A 20,474-nucleotide genomic window follows, 5' to 3' on the forward strand; every position below is an offset into this window, starting at 1 on the left:
CTCATCTGGATCCAAACTGTTTGCTATTCTGATAGTATTTTTTTGAAAAAAAAATCGAAGAAATGCTAATTTTAGAAATTCAGCAAACGACATTTTAGCAGAAGACAAATTTCCCAGCATGCAAAGGGTTAACTACACTGACAAGCTGGAAAAGATTTGCAATAAATAGTAATTGCATCCTTCTAAGAACATACATGATATTTCTATCAAACCAACTGAAGGTTCAAACAGTAGAAACCATAGTCCAACCACTTCAGTTTTTTCATGGTCATCGGGTTATGGTTTTTTCATTACCTAATTAATATTTTAAACCCGAAACTTGATTCAAGATATAGAATATATTTTCAACGTCAAACATGTCGAAGAAACCTGCAAGTACAAATACAAATGTTAAGTTTGAATCAATTTATTCCTGTATTACATACAAAGGCAAGTGATTAGTGTTGAAAACACATACATGATTGAATGGTATCAGAAATATGCACACATACTTTTTCAAATGGATTTAAACCAACAAAGTGTTATCCAAATAAAAAAAGCAATATTTTCGAAGAATCACATAAAAAGTAAACTTAAATATTTTTATAATTTAACTAGAACACCTAAATATTTGAAGACATTATTATACTATTGTTTCTTCATTTTAATTTCTTATCTTGATTATATGTAGAAACAAGAGATGTGTTTGTCAGAAATACAATGCCCCCTATTGCGTCACTTTGAAATAAAATTTTAATATATCATTTGGCAGGCTTAGAAATTATCTCCCTTATAAAGCTTTTTACTTCCCTTGGATTGCATTTTTTGACTTTTGACCTTAAAGGATGACCTTGACCTTTCACCACTCAAAATGTGCAGCTTCATGAGATACACATGGATGCCAAATATCAAGTTGCTATCTTCAATATTCAAAAATAGTTATGACCAAACTTTAACCAATGTTAACGTTTTGGGACACACACAATGAATGACAAACAGACAGGCCAAAAACAATATGCCCCCGATCTTTCCATTAGGGGGCATAAAAACAACAACCTGTTATTAGCAAGTTTCAATACAAATTTTACTTGTAAAACCTTGCAGTTTAAGTAATGACAAAATCTCTTAAGTTTCTTCCTTAAACAAATTAACATACATTAATGTATTCCTTCTTGAAAATTAAATAAATAACATAATAAACAAATCAAATATTCATTCTACCAAATATCTACTTACCATCATGTTTATGGTATTTAAGATATGCTAATGACTATTTTTACACTAATGGTTGATTTATGAAATGTTAATTGCTGAAAGTGAACTCTCAATCGCTACTTTAAAACATAATATTCGCTGCAAAAAAGTATTTAAAACAAGTAATGGCACTTAAAACACTAAATATTCACTAAACTATCATCCAATGCATAAATACATGCATGTATAACGTCCAATGTCATTCATCCAAAATCTAAACAAGTTTACTAAAATGCATCAACATGAATAGAAAAACACAATGATTGATTAATTAAAATTAATTAACATAATTGTATGAATTGTAATGTTTTTTTTATAGAGGCAGCAGTTTAACTGAAAATAAAAAAATATTTAAAGTTCTGATTAATAAAAAGATTTAAAAACAGCATCCATTCCAAAGAGGATTGTCCCCCATAGCACTCACTGAGGACTGGCAGAAAACTTAAGCAAAGTATGTAGTTGGTACATACAGGCAAATTTAAACAATACTTTGTACTGTATTCTGTCAAATATACAATTTAAAGAAACACTAACCCATGGCAGCTAAACATTTATAATTTTTGCTCCTACTGACTAACAAAACTAATGTCTTTTTCTATACTGACATTTTTTTTAATGAACTGTACTCTGGAAAAACCAGTCTTAATCCATGTTTGTAAAGTATTGTCCAAGATAAGCCTGTGCAGTCCATGCAGTAATTGCAGGTCAATGTTGTTGGCAACTACCAAATCCTCCATAATACAATGTCACTAAACAAACAATCATAAACCATAATTATATAAACATTTTTTAAAGCAAACAGAGAAAAATCACAAAACAAGTAATTGTCGAAGCACATTTCAAACAGTAAGAATATCAGTGCAAAAACACTTATGAATACTAAATTAACAGAAGTGTAAGAAAGTTCCAATCACCACTTATGCAACCTCCTTCTTTTCCTCAGGAACATCTATGGGCTTCCTCTTCTTGTCTGTCTTCAGCTTGTGATAAAACTCCTCAAGCTCATTGAGGGTTTCCTGTGGTTTGATGGCATCGGACCCATCTTCTCCCTTACCACTTTCCTCCTCTTCAACTTGGTCCTCCTCTTTTTCCCATTTTGATTTCACATCCGCATGGTGGTAATGATCATCGGACCAGCCCTGGTTTTCCTCGCTGCGGTAACTGTGTGAATCCTGTTTATTGTAATCAACCCAACCCCTCCCTCGACCACGGCCCCTTCCCCTGGGGATCCAGGGCCTGTACCCCCCACGGAATCTCCCCCTTCCCCTCCCACCTCGTAACCATGGCTTGTATCCTCCATCTTTATTATCACCATGGTAATCATTATTCTTGTGAAACCAGAATACCCGCTGGTCTCCCGATCCTCTTCTCCCTCCCCCGTAATACTCCGTTTGGTCACGTCTTCTGTCCTCGTTTGATCGCCGGCGATAATAATCCTTGCTTGATCTGCCTTCGTTTGACCTACTGCGACTTCTATATCTACGTCGATCCTTGCTTCGGGACCTTGACTTGTATCTTCTGTCTCTACTCCTGCTGCGGCTTCTGCTTCTACTCCTGCTTTTGCTCCTACTTTCAGATCGTGATTTAGATCTCCTGTCTCTGCTTCGTGATCGGGAACGACTGTCTGAGCCTGACCTCCTTTTACTGCGTCGGCTACTCTCAGAAGATGATGATCTACTCCTTTTCTTCACTGAATCTTCCCTTTTGTTAACGACCGATTTCCTCTTCTTTTCATCCACTTCGCTATCAGAGTTGCTCTCCCATTTGAATGTCTTTTTTTCCCTTTCTTTCTCCGGCTGTATCAACTGGTTTATCTTTTTTGAAGCCATAGCAACTTTCTCTTTCAGCTCTCTATCTGGTTCATTACTTGGTGGAAGTGGGATGAACTTAGTGCTTATTTTAGCAGCAACTTCAGCAGCCCGTTGTTTTACAATGTCCTGTAATTCCATTTGCTTGCTTTCCTCTGGATCTAATTTTAAAGGTTTCAGCTCCTTCCATTTCTCGTCCAACTTTTTCTTTTCCTCTGGCTTCATGCTTCTATGCGGTGGTGGAGATGAGGAAATAATAGGAAATAATTGAACAGCGCCTGTATCCACCTTAGAATCAACCTTCTTGAATGATTCCGGCTTGAAATTCTGACCTTCCCACCTACTTTTTTTCTCCTTTGGACTATCCCATCGACTCACGATTTCTGGTACAACAACAGGCTCCGACCTTTTTCCACCTGGACTCTTTGATTTACTGTAAGGTGACCTACTTTCTGACCTTGACCTTTTGCTGTAAGCGTCTCTAGAATCAGACCTGGATCGCTTGCGTCTTCCGCCAGATCTACTGTCCCCGGAGCTAGAACTTCCGCTTCGAGATCTTAACTTCTTACGACTGCGACTTCTCGATCTTGAGCTCTCACTGCTACTTCTCCGCGTCTTTGATGTCTGCGACCTTTGCATGTCGACGCTTTGTGACCTTGACCTAGATTCAGAGCGTCTAAAAGGGTCGTATTTGGCCTTGCCACTTCGGGATCCCTCGCGAGATGATGAATGCCTTGAACTTGGCCTTTTTTGGTCTGGTGTTCTGATGGCTTGGAATTTGAATCTAGGATCGTTGTCCACATTCAGTTCCGAAAGTGGTTTCATCTTTACAGTTCTTGATTCCAATAAATGCTCACTGTCATCCTTTGATGGATGCCTTTCAAAGTGGTTAGCATTCTCTTTTGAAGGCATTTGTCCCTTGCCATCATCATAAGTGATCTGGTCACCTGACGGAAGTCGTTCTGGATTTTGACTTTTCTCGGGGTTGTTTTTAAGCTTAACAGACCTGGGAACATATGTAGCAAACTGATTCTTAGCTTTGTCAGCATCATGAGCTGGCTCTCCACTCTCGCGGAAAATGTCATCCTTTGGTTTTACTTCTTCATCTTGACCTTTGCTGCTCTGGGCTTCAACCTGGTCTTGACCTTTGTTGCCTTGGGAAATATCCTGACCTTTAGGCTTCATCTTGATCACTCTAACTGGCGACTTCCCATCTTGTGCCGGTGACCTTGACCTACTTCTGGGATATGAAAAAGTTTTCTGCAGGCTTCTATCTCCAATATCCCTTGGTGACTTTGAATCTTTTCTCGAAGACCCTTTGCCGAGCACAATTCCTCGTTTTTCAAGACTTGGCGAGTCGGTCTCGTGATAATGCCTGTTGTCCCTAGAAGAGCGCTGCTCATTTGAAGCCATGTTTCTGTCCTTGGAATCATACTCACGGTCCTCCCAATCCGCTTTATTTCTTTTATCAATGGAAACAATTCTTCTTTCAGCATACTCCGCTTCTTCTTTCTCTCGTAACCTCCCCGATGTTTCTCCACCAGGATATCTTTCCTCGCGAGACGGATCATACCACCTTCTTTCGTATGATCCCCTGCTTTCCTGCCTGTCACCGTCAGCACTTGCATTCTTAGCCATTCCACGTTCAGATAAAAATTGATCCCCTCTTCCAGCCCTATCTCTCCCACTCCTATCCTTTTCAAAATACTCGCCACTTTCGCGTCGTTTCTGCGCCTCCCTAAACTTGTAATCCTCTTCCCTTTTCCTGTAAAGCAATAGCTTGTAGTCCTCATTCCTTGCATTGTGGTCTTCTGGCGAAATATCCTCCAACCCAAGTCGATCTGCAACCTCGTCCTTGGTTGGGGTTTCGCTTCGTCTGCTCTCTCTTTTCACTCTCACAGGATTCAAGCCGCCTGCAAGATCCCTTGGAGACTGGCTTTCCTTCTTGGAACTTCTCCGTTCTGGAGTCTCTGATTTCCTGATGCCCTTTTCCATGTACCTCTCCCTGTCAGCATGGTATCCTTTCCGAGGATCAAAATCTTTTTTCTCGGAGCTTCTTTGGTAGCTACTTCTCTCGATGTCTTTCTCCGGCAACATATTTCTTGTTGGACTCTCCCTGAATCCAGATCTTCTGACCTTCTTCAGAGAATAGTCAAAGTACTCCGACGCATCCCTTTCTTTTCCATACTCATATTTTGGTGACCTTGACTTGCGTGTAAAGGTCTTAGAATCTTTGCTATACTCCTCTTTATGACCTTTTGATTTGACCTTTGACCTTGAAAGACTCCCTGACCTTGACCTACTCGAGGATGACCTTGACCTGTGCTTTCTGGGTTTTTGATCGATTTTCTCTTCCTCTGGAAGTCTGCTGTCGTAGGCATGCCTTTTTCTAGACCTTAAAAGAATGAAAAGCAAATCTGAATATTCATTTAGTTTAACAATAGGTTTGGTGTGGAAAAGTTCAGTGGGATACTATTTTTTATTTGTATATTTTTAGTTTATTATATTGACTAGTGCACGGGAAGCATTTAGTTTTTTGTTCAATATTCTTTACCATCAAATAACTAAAAATCTACATAAAATCTTCTAAGTATTAATTAATTAATTAATTAATTTTATTTGCCACTATGAAATGTTTTGATTGCAAAGTCAGCAAAAAAACACACAAGACAATAATTTAAGTGTTCATATAGAACTTGTTTTCTTAGTTTTCACTTTTACGACAATTTTTAAAGGAAAATTACCTTGACAAAACTGTTACTTAATTGAAAAAATACTGGTACTAGTTTTCTTTATAACCTCAAGATAATTTCTAAGGTAAAGACTCTTGATAAGGGCCTATCATCATTAGCGTACTTAAGTAAACATTCTGTCTGAAGTTGTTTTTTTCTTAAGTTTTTAGAAGAGGTTACATCATGTTCAATTTGGTGATTACAGAAAGTGTTTTTTTTTAGTTTTGAGTCGGACAAAACGCTGAGTTTGAAACAGAACATGTAAATATTCCTATATCTGAGATTTGAGAGTACCTACATTTGTGAACAGACCAACTTGTGCTCTGCTTAGTGAAATTTAAATCTAAAAAAATCAGAGTTAAGATGAAAAATTGCAAATGCTCATGAAACTTTGCAATAATCTTCTTTCAAGCCAGCTATGATACAGACCTGTGCTCATCTCGTATCAGTTTCTTCAATGTATCTGTGGTCTCTTTGAAGGGCAGTGAGGGGTCGGGATCTTCCTTGTACACAGGGGAAGGCGTGCGTTCCTTCTTGCGTTCATCTTTACGTTCTTCTTTGTTTAACTTTCCCTCCGCTTTGTCCTTGATGAAAAACAGGGCTTTAAATTACTTTTGAACATTAAAGTTTGAACATGGAAGTTTATTGATTTGGTAAGGCTTTTTCAGAGGATTATGCCATTATGCAAAATAATTATGTACAGACAAACATTGATGGGATATATACATACTTTATTATTTAATTTTTACTACTGATTTTCACCTTAAGTTGTGTCATTATACCTCAAACCTATTGCAACTCTGAATCATTACTTATTAAAACGATTGCTTTAAGTTTGGGGTAAAGTTTGAATTTCCCTCACTTTGAAGTTGGATTTTGGAAATATTGCGCAATTTAAAATGATTTATTATATTTTCAAAATGGAACTCAGTTTTTATAACAGACAATGAGAATCAAATGAGTCTGTTTCTATGAAAAACTGGTCTAAATTTATGTACGTCACTCTCAACAGAGACTGAATTTTGTAAAAGAGAGACTCCCTTTTAAACAAAAAATTCCATAAACGCCAAAATGTTGTTCTGTGGACTACACAGGCTTATCTGAGATGCCATTTAATGCATTGCATTTAGCATAATTTTCACAGAATGAGGCTTAAATGTTACAACACTGCCCTACTGGTACATACCATCTTGTACTGGACATATCTCAGGGATTCCCTGGCCTCCTGGCTTTCAGGCATCATGTCCAGGGCTCGCTGGTAGCACTCCTTTGCCTGGCCATAATCCTTCTCATCCTCGTGTCTGAAACAACATAATCAGAGGTGAAGAGCCTTCTGGGGAAATCAGGCTAAACGCATGTGCTTAAAGTGTCATCCAGATTAGCATGTGCAGTCTAGACCGCATGTTTTCTTTAAATACAGCTTTCTCTATGTGAAGAATTCCATAAAATCAGAAAGTGCTGTCCCTGATTAGCCTGTGTACACTGCACAGGCTGATCTGGGATGACACTTTACAGACATGAATTCAGCCCAATTTTCCCTAAACGAGGCTTATCAGAGGTTAAATGTGGAAACTGCTGAGCAGCAGTAGTTTGGTGCTTGTTTGTTACTGTCTAAACCCTTAACCCTTTGCATGCTGGGAAATTTGTCGTCTGCTGAATTTCTTAAATTAGCATTTTCTTCGATTTTTTTCAAAGAATACTATCAGAATAGCAAACAGTTTGGATCCTGATGTGTGTCTCTGTGTAGTCTCATCTGGATCCAAACTGTTTGCAAAGGCCTTCAAAATTCAGTTCCAGCACTGAAAGGGTTAAAGACAATCCGGTCTTGGATAAGACCACAATACCTTGTTGTACCAATATACAGACACAGAGGGTAATGTTGTTACAAAATAATGTACTCAACTGAACCTAAACATTTACGTTTTTCTTTGTAATCAAGAGTAACATTATGCATTAACTTGTGGTTTAAAACAATTCGTACAAAGAAACTTAAAAAAATAGTCTGGGAGTTTATGGTATTGAATGAAACTCTCTCTTTGTTCTTTTTGTAAAATGTTCTTACATGCCTATATTATATAGCATATACGTACAGTTTTCCCTTAGCCAGGAGAGTTTCATGCATGTACTTGATTGCATTTGGATGTTTAGAGTTAAATTTCAAGGCTTCCTCAAAATCCTGTAGAGCCTTGGAGTAATTCTCTGTGTTTGCATACCTGAAACAAAACAACATTAACATATGAGGCTTTAAAACACAATAACACTCATGTATGCTCTTGTGTTTTAAAGCACAACAACACTCACATACGATCACGTGCTTTCAAACACAGCAACAAAATATGATCTTGTGCTTTACAACAACAACACTCATTATGATCTTGTGTTTTAAAATACAACAGCACTCATTATGATCTTATGCTTTAAAATACAACAACACTCATTATTATCTTGTGCTTTAAAATACAACAACACTCACATGAGTGTGTGCTTTAAAACATTAAAACACTCACATGTGCTTTAAAACACACCAACATTCTCAAACAATCATGTGCTTTAAAACATAACAACACTCACATATGATCATGTGCTTTAAAACATAACAACACTCACATATGATCATGTGCTTTAAAACACAACAACATTTACATAAGAATGTATGCTTTAAAACACAACAACATTCACATATGATCATGTGCTTAAAACCACAACAACACTTGCATATATTCATGTGCTTTAAAAAACAAAAACACTCACATATACTCATGTGCTTTAAAACATAACAACACTCACATATGACCATGTGCTTTAAAACACAACAAAACTCACATATGATCACGTGCTTTAAAACACAAAAACACTCACATATGGACATGTGCTTTTAACACAACAACACAATCTGTTTGCTGCTGATCAGTATCTAAGGATAGGAATTGAAGCTTTAAAAACTTGATTCTAGTAAGAAAGGTCTTTAATTAAATATTACTTTCTAAGGGACCACACATACGTCAAAATACGTTTCGTGGTAAAAGGTTAATCAATTGATATAAAATCTAATGACAAACAACCGTTTACAAACACAAGGTGAAGCAAACTATATTTCTTGCAGTTTTTCTTGCAGTTTGTGCCGACATCTTAAGATTAAATAATAAATCCTTGACTACGTCTGAAATTGGTGCCAAAAATTCATGTTACGTGCAGCATAACCCTGTACATGAATGCGGTACACATCGAAATTTATGCCAAGACTTATTATATAAAGTTATGCTGATGTATTTCACATTGCCATAAGCGTCATAAAAACTGTCTTTGATACACTAGTTGAAATTCTTAGGAAAAATTGTTTTAAAAAGTCATTTGAAATAAAAGCACTATTTTCCAGTGTGTTTACGTCCATTAAAGTTTAAATGTGAACCACACAAAGCCACATGATCCTGCACCCTGGGAATTCATTGCACTTCATAATTCAATATTGTTACCTTTTTATAAATAAACAAGATGTGTTTGTGAACACAATGTCCCCCTATATGATGTTTGACCTTGTAGGATGACCTTGACCCTTCACCACTCAAAATGTGCAGCTCCATGAGATACACATGCATTTCAAATATAAAATTGCTAGCTTCAATATTGCAGAAGTGACATTACATAAGCAATTTTGACCCATATATTTGACCCTGAAGGATGACCTTGACCTTTCACCACTACAAATGTGCAGCTCCATGAGATACACATGCATGCCAAATATCAAGTTGCTATCTTCAATATTGCAAAAGTATTCATAAAATTAGCGATTTGGGCCACATATACTTGACCTCTGACCTTGAAGGATGACCTTGACCTTTCCCCTCTCAAAATGTGCAGCTCCATGAGATACACATGCATGCCAAATATCAAGTTGCTATCTTCAATATTGCAAAAGTACTCATAAAATGAGAGATTTTGGCCACATATCTTTGACATCTGACCTTGAAGGATGACCTTGACCTTTCACCACTCAAATTGTGCAGCTCCATGAGATACACATGCATCCCAAATATCAAGTTGCTATCTTGAATATTGAAATACTGCAAAAGTGTACATTAAATGAGCGATTTTGACCCATATATTTGACCTTTGACCTTAAAGGATGACCTTGACCTTGACCTTTTACCACTCAAAATGTGCAGCTCCATGAGATACATATGCATGCCAAATATCAAGTTCATATCTTCAATATTGCAAAAGTTATTGCAAATGTTAAAGTTGGCGCAAACCAACCAACAGACCAACCAACAGACCAACAGACAGGGCAAAAACAATATGTCCCCCACTACTAGTAAAACTAGAGTTTTATAGCAGTTTCCAAACAGATTAATATTATCGGAGTTAAACCAGGATTTCCTTAATTTTATCAACCCAACTTTAGTACCTCACCTTATGGCAGAATTCAGATTTTAGTTTTCAATTCTTTCCTTAGCTAGAAAAATGTTTGACTGAATAAAACCCCTGCTTATCCCCTATATTTAACCTAGGCTAACAGCGTTATAGATAATTTTTGACCCATGGGGGTAAATACCCCCACTTTTCAAAGCATGGGGGTAAATGGTCAAATTTTGCCTTGCTAGAAGGGTAATTTGCTAAAAGTAAAACAAGAGTATAGCCCGGGTACAGACACACTACTTTAATCATGTTAAACACGATAAACCATTAACTATGTGTGTTCTTTATTAGTAGTAGGTTTCTTAAAGTGTTTTTTGACTGTCCTTGGTTTATAGGCTTTCACCACCGAGAGCCACGGAAATCGTTTTTGCCAACTTTACACAGTTGTTTTACTAGCGTTTAAGTGTAGCCTTTTTTATTTGAAAACAGAGGAAATTAAATCATAAGTATTGGCAGTACAATGTTTTTACTCAATACAACTTTTGCCGTATAGAAAAGAATAAATTTTACTTTGAGAAGTAATTTGTTTTTGTTTCGAAGAAGCCATGCTGACCTCTTCATGTAATTTAATAAACACATAAGCACTTGACTGTCTGTTAAAAAGTCAATTCTAAATTTACCATGCGTCTAGATGATTCAGAGTATACATACCGACTGGCTAACTATTTCTACAATCCAGCGCATAAATTAGCTCTAATTTTTACGATAACCAGTCTCACATTTTGGCGAAAGACAATCAGCTATTTATATTTTTTGTTTACGTTGTATGCAGAGAATTTACATCATTTGCATAACTCCAGATTGGCTTGCTTAAATGTACCCACAGAAATGATAAATTGAGCTTATCTTGATATTTCTAATGCGCATATTACGCTGATACGCAGCTTATCTAGAACGCTGCCTAAGTACTCTTTGCATTATTTCCGAATCCAGACATCTTGCACAATTTCAATTATTTCTGTTTAAAACGCAATCACAATGTTTGTATAACAAACATGAAATAGCATGCACCTTCCCTGTATTGCTCGCCAACCTAGCTTACATTCATTTGTAGTTATTGCAGGACCCAGATTCAGACAGACAGATGGATGGACAGACCAGGGGTGAACTTGTAGTCCCCTCTGATTTCACTGGTAGGGTACTTACAACATAAACAAAGACAGAGGTGCCCACGTTCACAGCTAGAAACATTAAGCAGACTTACAGAGCCCCCTAGCCACAAGTGCCTCTACACAGAAGTGCCCACGTTCACAGCTAGAAACATTGAGCAGACTTACAGAGCCCCCCGAGCCACAAGTGCCTCTACACAGAGGTGCCCACTTTCACAGCTAGAAACATTGAGCAGACTTACAGAGCCCCCCGAGCCACAAGTGCCTCTACACAGAGGTGCCCACGTTCACAGCTAGAAACATTGAGCAGACTTACAGAGCCCCCCCAGCCACAAGTGCCTCCACACAGAGGTGCCCATGTTCACAGCTAGAAACATTGAGCAGACTTACAAAGCCCCCCGAGCCACAAGTGCCTCTACACAGAGGTGCCCACGTTCACAGCTAGAAACATTGAGCAGACTTACAGAGCCCCCCGAGCCACAAGTGCCTCTACACAGTGGTGCCCACTTTCACAGCTAGAAACATTGAGCAGACTTACAGAGCCCCCAGAGCCACAAGTGCCTCTCCACAGAGGTGCCCACGTTCACAGCTAGAAACATTGAGCAGACTTACAGAGCCCCCGAGCCACAAGTGCCTCTACACAGAGGTGCCCACGTTCACAGCTAGAAACATTAAGCAGACTTACAGAGCCCCCCCAGCCACAAGTGCCTCTACACAGTGGTGCCCACGTTCACAGCTAGAAACATTGAGCAGACTTACAGAGCCCCCCGAGCCACAAGTGCCTCTACACAGAGGTGCCAACGTTCACAGCTAGCAACATTGAGCAGACTTACAAAGCCCCCCGAGCCACAAGTGCCTCTACACAGAGGACCCACGTTCACAGCTAGGAACATTGAGCAGACTTACAGAGCCCCCAGAGCCACAAGTGCCTCTCCACAGAGGTGCCCACGTTCACAGCTAGAAACATTGAGCAGACGTACAGAGCCCCCCGAGCCACGAGTGCCCTTACACAGAGGTGCCCACGTTCACAGCTAGAAACATTGAGCAGACGTACAGAGCCCCCCGAGCCACAAGTGCCTCTACACAGAGGTGCCCATGTTCACAGCTAGAAACATTGGGCAGACTTACAGAGCCCCCCAGCCACAAGTGCCTCCACACAGAGGTGCCCATGTTCACAGCTAGAAACATTGGGCAGACTTACAGAGCCCCCCGAGCCACAAGTGCCTCTACACAGAGGTGCCCACGTTCACAGCTAGAAACATTGAGCAGACTTACAGAGCCCCCCCGAGCCACAAGTGCCTCTACACAGAGGTGCCCACTTTCACAGCTAGAAACATTGAGCAGACTTACAGAGCCCCCCGAGCCACAAGTGCCTCTACACAGAGGTGCCCACGTTCACAGCTAGAAACATTGAGCAGACTTACAGAGCCCCCCGAGCAACAAGTGCCTCTACACAGAGGTGCCCACGTTCACAGCTAGAAACATTGAGCAGACTAACAGAGCCCCCCCCGAGTCACAAGTGCCTCTACACAGAGGTGCCCACGTTCACAGCTAGGAACATTGAGCAGACTTACAGAGCCCCCCGAGCCACAAGTGCCTCTACACAGAGGTGCCCACTTTCACAGCTAGAAACATTGGGCAGACTTACAGAGCCCCCCGAGCCACAAGTGCCTCTACACAGAGGTGCCCGTATTCCCAGCTAGAAACAGTGAGCAGACTTACAGAGCCCCCCGAGCCACAAGTGCCTCTACACAGAGGTGCCCACTTTCACAGCTAGAAACATTGAGCAGACTTACAGAGCCCCCCGAGCCACAAGTGCCTCTACACAGAGGTGCCCACATTCACAGCTAGAAACATTGAGCAGACTTACAGAGCCCCCCGAGCCACGAGTGCCTCTACACAGAGGTGCCCACATTCACAGCTAGAAACATTGAGCAGACTTACAGAGCCCCCCGAGCAACAAGTGCCTCCACGTTGTTGGTGTCGATCTGCAGAGCCTTGTTCAGCTTCTGCATTGCCTCCGTCTCCTTGCCTTCCTTGAAGAAGGCCACGCCCTCTGCCACACTATAAATAGAAACATGACATCATTATAGCCAATCCATAAATAGAAACATGACATCATGATAGATACCCTATAGGCCTAAATAAAAGTTGACAAGATAACCACCCTATAAATAGATACATGAGGTCATGAGTATAAATAGAAACATGATAGCCACATTATAAATAGAATCATGACGTCATGACAGCCACCCAATCCAGAGTCCTGAATACTTATAAATTACCATTATAATCACCATAAAAAGACTTTTCTGATTCCTTTTTTACACAAACCAGTTCACACAGATTTTCCATATAAGAAGAAAATTATGGTTTCTTTTTTAATACACACCATTGATAGGCCCATTTCTGTGATTGTTGTTTCTTCAAGTTCTCTGCATATTCCTTCTCTGGTATTTCCAATCTAATAAATACAAAATTTGCACTTCGTGTCAGAATAAGAATAAGCTGAATGTTTCATCTACAAAAATAATACATGTAATATCAATGCAAACATTATAACATACATCGATTAAAACGTGTTACAAGGATTTTTATTACTGATATTAACAAATACTTATTATACTTTTTCCATTATGAAATATATAGATTTATCAAAGTTCTTTGTTTAAAACTAACTATCTACCTTTCAATTGTCCAACTTTCAAAACCTCCAACATTGGTTTTGCAAACTATTCTAATTTTCATTTATGCTCTTTCTTCCAATAAACTATTTTTGGCTGAAACCGAACCACACAAACAGGCATATGGCTCGAAAACCTGAAAACAAAATCCCAGAGAGAGGGGAAAGCTTTAGGCTGGAAATTGAAACCTGGTACCACAATATGCCAGCGCAATGGCTGCAGGTGTTTTCAAGGTTGTGGAATTTTGAGTGCGTATTTACCGGTGAAGACCACGCATCATAGACGATTCATGGGTTTGCCTCAGTGAAGTAAGCAGGTAGGTAACATTCCCAGGGTTTGCAAACCCTAGAATAGAGTTTACAAGCTCGTCGAATGTAAGTCCTCGAATATGAAGCTTTCGCCTGAAAGAAAGACACAAGAGACTTTACATGACTGATACTATAGTCAATAGTCAACTGAAAGAAAGACACAAGAGACTTTACATGACTGATACTATAGTCAATAGTCAACTGAAAGAAAGACACAAGAGACTTTACATGACTGATACTATAGTCAATAGTCAATTTAAAAAAAAATAAAAAATAAGTGATGAAGTAAATGCAAGACAACAATGTATAAATTACACAGATTTAATTTCTTTTAGGAATGATAATTCAGTTTATTTGTACGGCACATCTAAGCCTGAATTAACCAACAGAGACTTAAGAATACTTTTGAACCTATAACATTTTATATACAGATAAATATGGGGTCCCAAGTGTGGCTGTATTTTCCTTTCAAATGTGCAAACATCGAAGCATTACCTATATTGGACAGGGAAGTCTTCTTCGTGGATCAGCCCCTGTAATAACGAGTACCGTTGGTCATTATTGGAGCCTTGTTCTGGGAAAACTGGGCTTAATGCATGTGTGTGAAGGGGCATGCCAGTAAGCCTGCGCAGTCCCCACAGACTAATCAGGCAATACACTTTCAGCTTTTAAATAATTTTTCATATGTAGGTCTCTTATTAACAAAAATCCAGTTTAGGCCGAAAGTGCCGTGTTTAATTAGCCTGGCTAGACTGCACAGGCTAATCTGGGATGACATTTTACGCCCATGCGTGAAGCCCATATTTTCCAGAATGCAGTTTATTGTAAATACACCATCTACATTTGCTGAACAATTTGCTGAACAATGCATGTTAAGGACTTCTATAATGACTGATATAAGGAAATAATTTTACATTAGCTTTAGGTAAAAACACCCCACTTAAAACATTTCAATATACTTAGACACTATAAATGAACGTTTTTTTACCTCAACAAAACACGAGAAGCATTTCTTAATTAGAAAAGTATGTTCATTGTCTTTTCTCGATTACATCATTTCTTACAAAAGAGAGAAAATAAGTTGACAAAAGAGACAACAAGAGAGGTGTTTGTCCGAAACACAATGCCCCCCTCTGCACCGCTTTGAAGCCAAATATTTGACCTTTCACCACTCAAAATATGCAGCTCAATGAGATACACATGCATGCCAAATATTAAGTTATTTGAAGCGACATAGAAGATATGAGCATTTTTCGAAACCTAAACGCGAAACCTAAACACAAAGTGTGACGGAAAGACAGATGGAAAGACGGTCTGATCACTATATGCCCTCCTTTGGGGGCATAAAAAATACAAGAGGGCCTTAAAGGCCCAAAGTCGCTCACCTGAGAAAACAAGATATTATTAGGACAAATCTTCTGACCAAGTTTCACAAAGATCGGAAAATAAATGTGGCCTCTAGAGTGTTAACAAGGTTTTACAATAGCCATATAAGGAAAAATGCCCCGCCCCTGGCAGCCATGTTTTTCAACCAACCTGCATCATTTTTTAAGTCTTCCAAGATATTATCGGGATGAATCTTCTGACCGAGTTTCATGAAGATCGGACAGTAAATGTGGCCTCTAGAGTGTTAACAAGATTTTACTATAGCCATATAAGGAAAAATGCCCCGCCCCTTGGAAGCCATTTTTTTCTAGCAAACATAATATTTTCGAAATCATCCAAAATATCATTGAGACCAATCTTCTGACCAAATTTCATGAAGATTGGACAATAAATGTGGCCTCTAGAGTGTTAACAAGGTTTTACTATAGCCATAAATAGCCACATTAGGAAAAATGCCCCTCCTCTGGTGGCCATGTTTTTAAAGCAACCAAAACCATTTTCGAACTCATCCAAGATATCATTGGGACAAATCTTCTGACCAAGTTTCATGATGATCGGAAAATAAATGTGACCTCTAGAGTGTTAACAAGGTTTTACTATAGCCATTTAAGGAAAATAGCCCCGCCCCCGTGGTGGCCATGTTTTTCAACCAACCGGCATCATTTTTAAACTCGTCCAAGATATTATTGGGATGAATCTTCTGACCGAGTTTCATGAAGATCCGACTATAAATGTGGCCTCTCGAGTGTTAACAAGATTTTACCATAGCCTTATATAGCCATATAAGGAAAAATGCCCTGCCGCTTGGCGGCCATGTTTTTCAAGCAAACGTAACCATTTTCAAACTCATCCAAGACATCATTAAGACAAATCTTCTGACCATATTTCATCAAGATTGGACAATAAATGTGGCCTCTAGAGTGTTAACAGGGTTTAACTATAGCCATATAAGGAAAAATGCCCCGCCCCCTGGCGGCAATCTTTTTCAACCAACCAGCATCATTTTCGAACTCGTCCAAGATATTATTTGGATGAATCTTCTGACCAAGTTTCATGAAGATTGGACAATAAATGTGACCTCTAGAGTGTTAACAAGATTTTACTATAGCCATATAAGGAAAAATGCCCTGCCCCTTGGCAGCCATGTTTTTCAAGCAAAGGTTACCTTTTTTTACTCATCCAAGATATCAGTGGGACAAATCTTCTGAGCAAGTTTCATGAAGATCGGAAAATAAATGTGGCCTCTAGAGTGTTAACAAGGTTTTACTATAACCATATAAGGAAAAATGCCCCGCCCCCTGGCGGCCATATTTTTCAACCAACCGGCATCATTTTCAAACTCGTCCAAGATATTATTGGGATGAATCTTCTGACCAAGTTTTATTAAGATCAGACAATAACTGTGGCCTCTAGAGTGTTAACAAGATTTTACTATAGCCATATATAGCCATATAAGGAAAAATGCCCCGCCCCTTGGCAGCCATGTTTTTCAAGCAAACGTAACCATTTTTGAACTAATCCAAGACATCATTGAAACCAATCTTCTGACCGAATTTCATGAAGATTGGACAATAAATGTGGCCTCTAGAGTTAACAAGGCAAATGTTGACGCCGCACAATGGACGACGGACAAAAAGCGATCACAAAAGCTCACCATGAGCACGTTGTGCTCAGGTGAGCTAATAAAAACAAACACATATGACTGATGTCATTAAAATACATAATGGGTCCATTTTAACAAAAAATAAATTAGCATTAAAGTTAAATATATAAAATTTATGCATTTTATCTCCAAGAGTAGAGAAAGCAGGAAAAACAAGTTCAATAATGGAAAATCGGCCTAGAGATATGGATCAAGCATAGATAAAGGTAGCATACGTCCTTTTAACAACAACTTAACAAACAGAAGTATTTTAAGGTCTTTGATATTCATGAATTTTCTTTTCTGGAACACATAATTGCTATTCCAAGGGAGACAATAAATTCAGAGATATATTAACACAATGACATTTGACATAAATCCTAGTATTGGTCAATATAACTCTTTCCTGCTAAGAAGAAAAGTGAAAATGACTATAGGCAACTCGCGAGTAACTTGCAGGCTGTTCATGTTTTATGCTGTTTGTTGTTCATCAGTATTTAAGGGTTGAAAGAAGCCTTTAAAACTTGAATTTAATAGAAAATTGTTGTAATTTAATTACATTTTTTAAGATACTACAATCAAGTTAAAGTGCTCTAGGGCTGGAAATGAAGCCTCTAAAACTTAAATCTAGTAAGAAAAGGTCTTAACATAAATTTGATTTTCTAAGGAAAAAGTGCATCTATCTGTACAATTAAGGGTTAAATGAAAACAAAACTAATCCAAAATCTTGCCCCACCAGTGTAAGCGCAGATTCCTTTCCCTCTGTTTTGCCCCTGTCAATCAGGGATATGAGTACATTCTCATTCTCCGGGTTAACGTTGACCACCATACCTGTAGGGTAGAAAAAAGGCACATCAAGGCCAGTGGCAGGGCTTATCAGGTGAACAATCTGTTACCCTTACCAGCACCTGCATTCACAAAGCCCCTTAGGGAAAAACTTTAGGAAATCCTTTATTTCAAGGAATTCCTTAAGTTTATGGCTTTAAGATATTTGCTTAAGACTTTACTGTATAAAAATAAATAATTATAACTTTATTAAAATTGTAGCAGTTTGAAAGCAAGAAAGATTTCACACAAAAATGTGATCTGCAGTTGTCAATTAAATGTAACTTAACATTTCCTGGAGAAGCTTTGTGAATACTGAGTCAAGGGCGCTTTTTTTTCCTTCAGTCAGGGCCATCATAAGTTCTCAATCCCTCCATTCCCTCATTACATATAACATAACTTCATTATTGCAAAGTCTTCCAGCCGTCCCCCCCCCCCCCCCCCTCAAAAAAAAAGAGTATTAACCTTCTTAAACTGAAATATCCTAAACAATACAAAAAAAGGGTATTTGAACACATCCCAAAAAAGGCGAAACATGCCCTGCTGACTTACCAAGTACATGGTTAAATAAGCATGGGTGTAGATACTTACTTATTGTTCCATTACAGTCCATACACTAATTTCCAGACTGAATGACTCAGCATTGTCAATTTAATACAATTTTAATCCTCTTTTCTCTCGAGAACAACTGTTCAGCTGCTAAAGGTACGAAAGAATGTCATAAGAAAATGAGACAGACAGAGTGAAAAATTATCTTCAACATCAAATAAAGCTAAGTTCAAAGATAGATGTTGTTTTGCAAGCACGGTTCAATATGGGAATAACTCCTTGAAAAGCCATGACCATTTCTGTCTAAAAAACATTTAAGAAAAAGTCATACCTTTGAAGTTGAACCAGGCAGGTAAACTTGTGAGATAACTTCTCACATGCTTCAAAACATCAATTTTATTTACCATGGGCTCTACCAATACCTGCTCTTCTATGCTATTATATTCTTCAAAACACTCTGGCAGATAAAGAACATAGCATATTGACAGTTAAGCCAGTGTGAAAGCAGTGTAAACCTCGAATGAAATCCTTCACTTGATACCCCTCTACAGGATTCTGGGTAGGGAACATCTTCGGAATTTCCTTGCATGGCACAAAGCACTGTCAACAGAAATATGTATGCTGTGAACATTATCCACTGGAAAGTAGATAATTATACAACATTAAATGATAGCTTTATTTATACCAGGCATGATTTATGTATAACAAAAAAAAAACAATGATAACAGCAACAGAAACTCTATACCAACGCAATTTAAAATCATTTTTAAAAAGCTTATGACTCGTCTCTTTGGTGACATCCACGACAGGAATAAACATGTATACGTTGTAGACTTTAAGCAGACAACCAGTTTTCTTCACTCATTTCGAGCAAAAAGGAAATGGGCAAATACTTTTATCAAAATCATATTACAAAAAGATCTACTGCCTGAAAGCCAATCAAATAACTATGAGCTCTGCTCTGGGAAAACGGGGTTTAATGCATGTGCGTTGTAATGTCCCCTTTATAGGATGTCTCTTCTTAGCAAAAATCAAGACCAGGCTTTAAGTGTTGTCCCTGATTACCTGTGTGGACTGCATAGGCTAATCTGGGACAATACTTTACGCACATGCATTAAACCCCGTTTTCCAAGAGCCACGTTCACAAAATATCCAAACAAATATATTATGAACCAACTCACGGATATGTTGAGATCATCAATGTCTCTGTTCTTGCTACCATCACAGCACAATAACTGCAGCAGCAGTCCACTGTCCACGATGGATGATACAACTCCAATCACAAAATCACCCGACGCTATGCTCTATTTAGAAACAAAACATTCTCTTGTTTTCATCACATAATAATCATAGTTTTCGCAAAGCATTTTCATGATGAAATATCATGAACAGTTTTTAATACGAGCATAATATAAAGACTTCAAATGACATTATTATATTAAAGACACAACTTGGTTACAAGATCATTACAAACCAAATCACTTAAAATAGATTTTCGTGACAATGAATGTAAACTAAAATGAGCATTTACGAAATTGTTACTAAACAAATGGTTTCATATTTTCTAAAGTAAAAACCTTCATTTTGACAAAAATAGTTCAAGGAAAACTCACTTTTAGTACAAAGGAAATAGACATTGACGGTCAATATCTTCATAAAGCATATGTATTGTAACTGTTGTAAAATCATTGATGTGACAGGGGATAAGAACTTACATAGTAGAAGTGCATCCTTGCAGATTGCTTGTCTAGACCCATGAAAGTCTCAATAGGGGGTGACAGG

At 38.4% G+C, this 20,474-nt stretch overlaps 1 protein-coding gene across 12 annotated transcripts in view; it reads right to left on the reverse strand.

Annotated features, from left to right (window-relative positions):
- Positions 1–390: 390 nt before the first annotated feature.
- The window catches only part of LOC127879897 (serine/arginine repetitive matrix protein 2-like), a 34,208-nt gene continuing 14,124 nt past the window's right edge, over positions 391–20,474 (reverse strand). For 9 of the 12 annotated variants that reach the window (XM_052426985.1, XM_052426993.1, XM_052426992.1 and 6 more), the window contains 11 exons: positions 19,874–19,996; positions 19,208–19,292; positions 18,055–18,149; positions 14,786–14,823; positions 14,243–14,383; positions 13,691–13,762; positions 13,243–13,362; positions 7,864–7,986; positions 6,960–7,074; positions 6,203–6,357; positions 391–5,436 (listed from right to left, as the gene is read on the reverse strand). In XM_052426985.1, the coding sequence (XP_052282945.1) occupies positions 2,151–5,436; positions 6,203–6,357; positions 6,960–7,074; positions 7,864–7,986; positions 13,243–13,362; positions 13,691–13,762; positions 14,243–14,383; positions 14,786–14,823; positions 18,055–18,149; positions 19,208–19,292; positions 19,874–19,996 (4,353 nt within the window). In that variant the 3' untranslated portion in view covers positions 391–2,150. The other 3 variants (XM_052426986.1, XM_052426995.1, XM_052426996.1) reach the window with 3 other exon arrangements.

Source organism: Dreissena polymorpha, chromosome 4 (genome assembly GCF_020536995.1).
Source record: "Dreissena polymorpha isolate Duluth1 chromosome 4, UMN_Dpol_1.0, whole genome shotgun sequence".
In the NCBI taxonomy this organism is placed as follows: Eukaryota; Metazoa; Mollusca; class Bivalvia; order Myida; family Dreissenidae; genus Dreissena; species Dreissena polymorpha.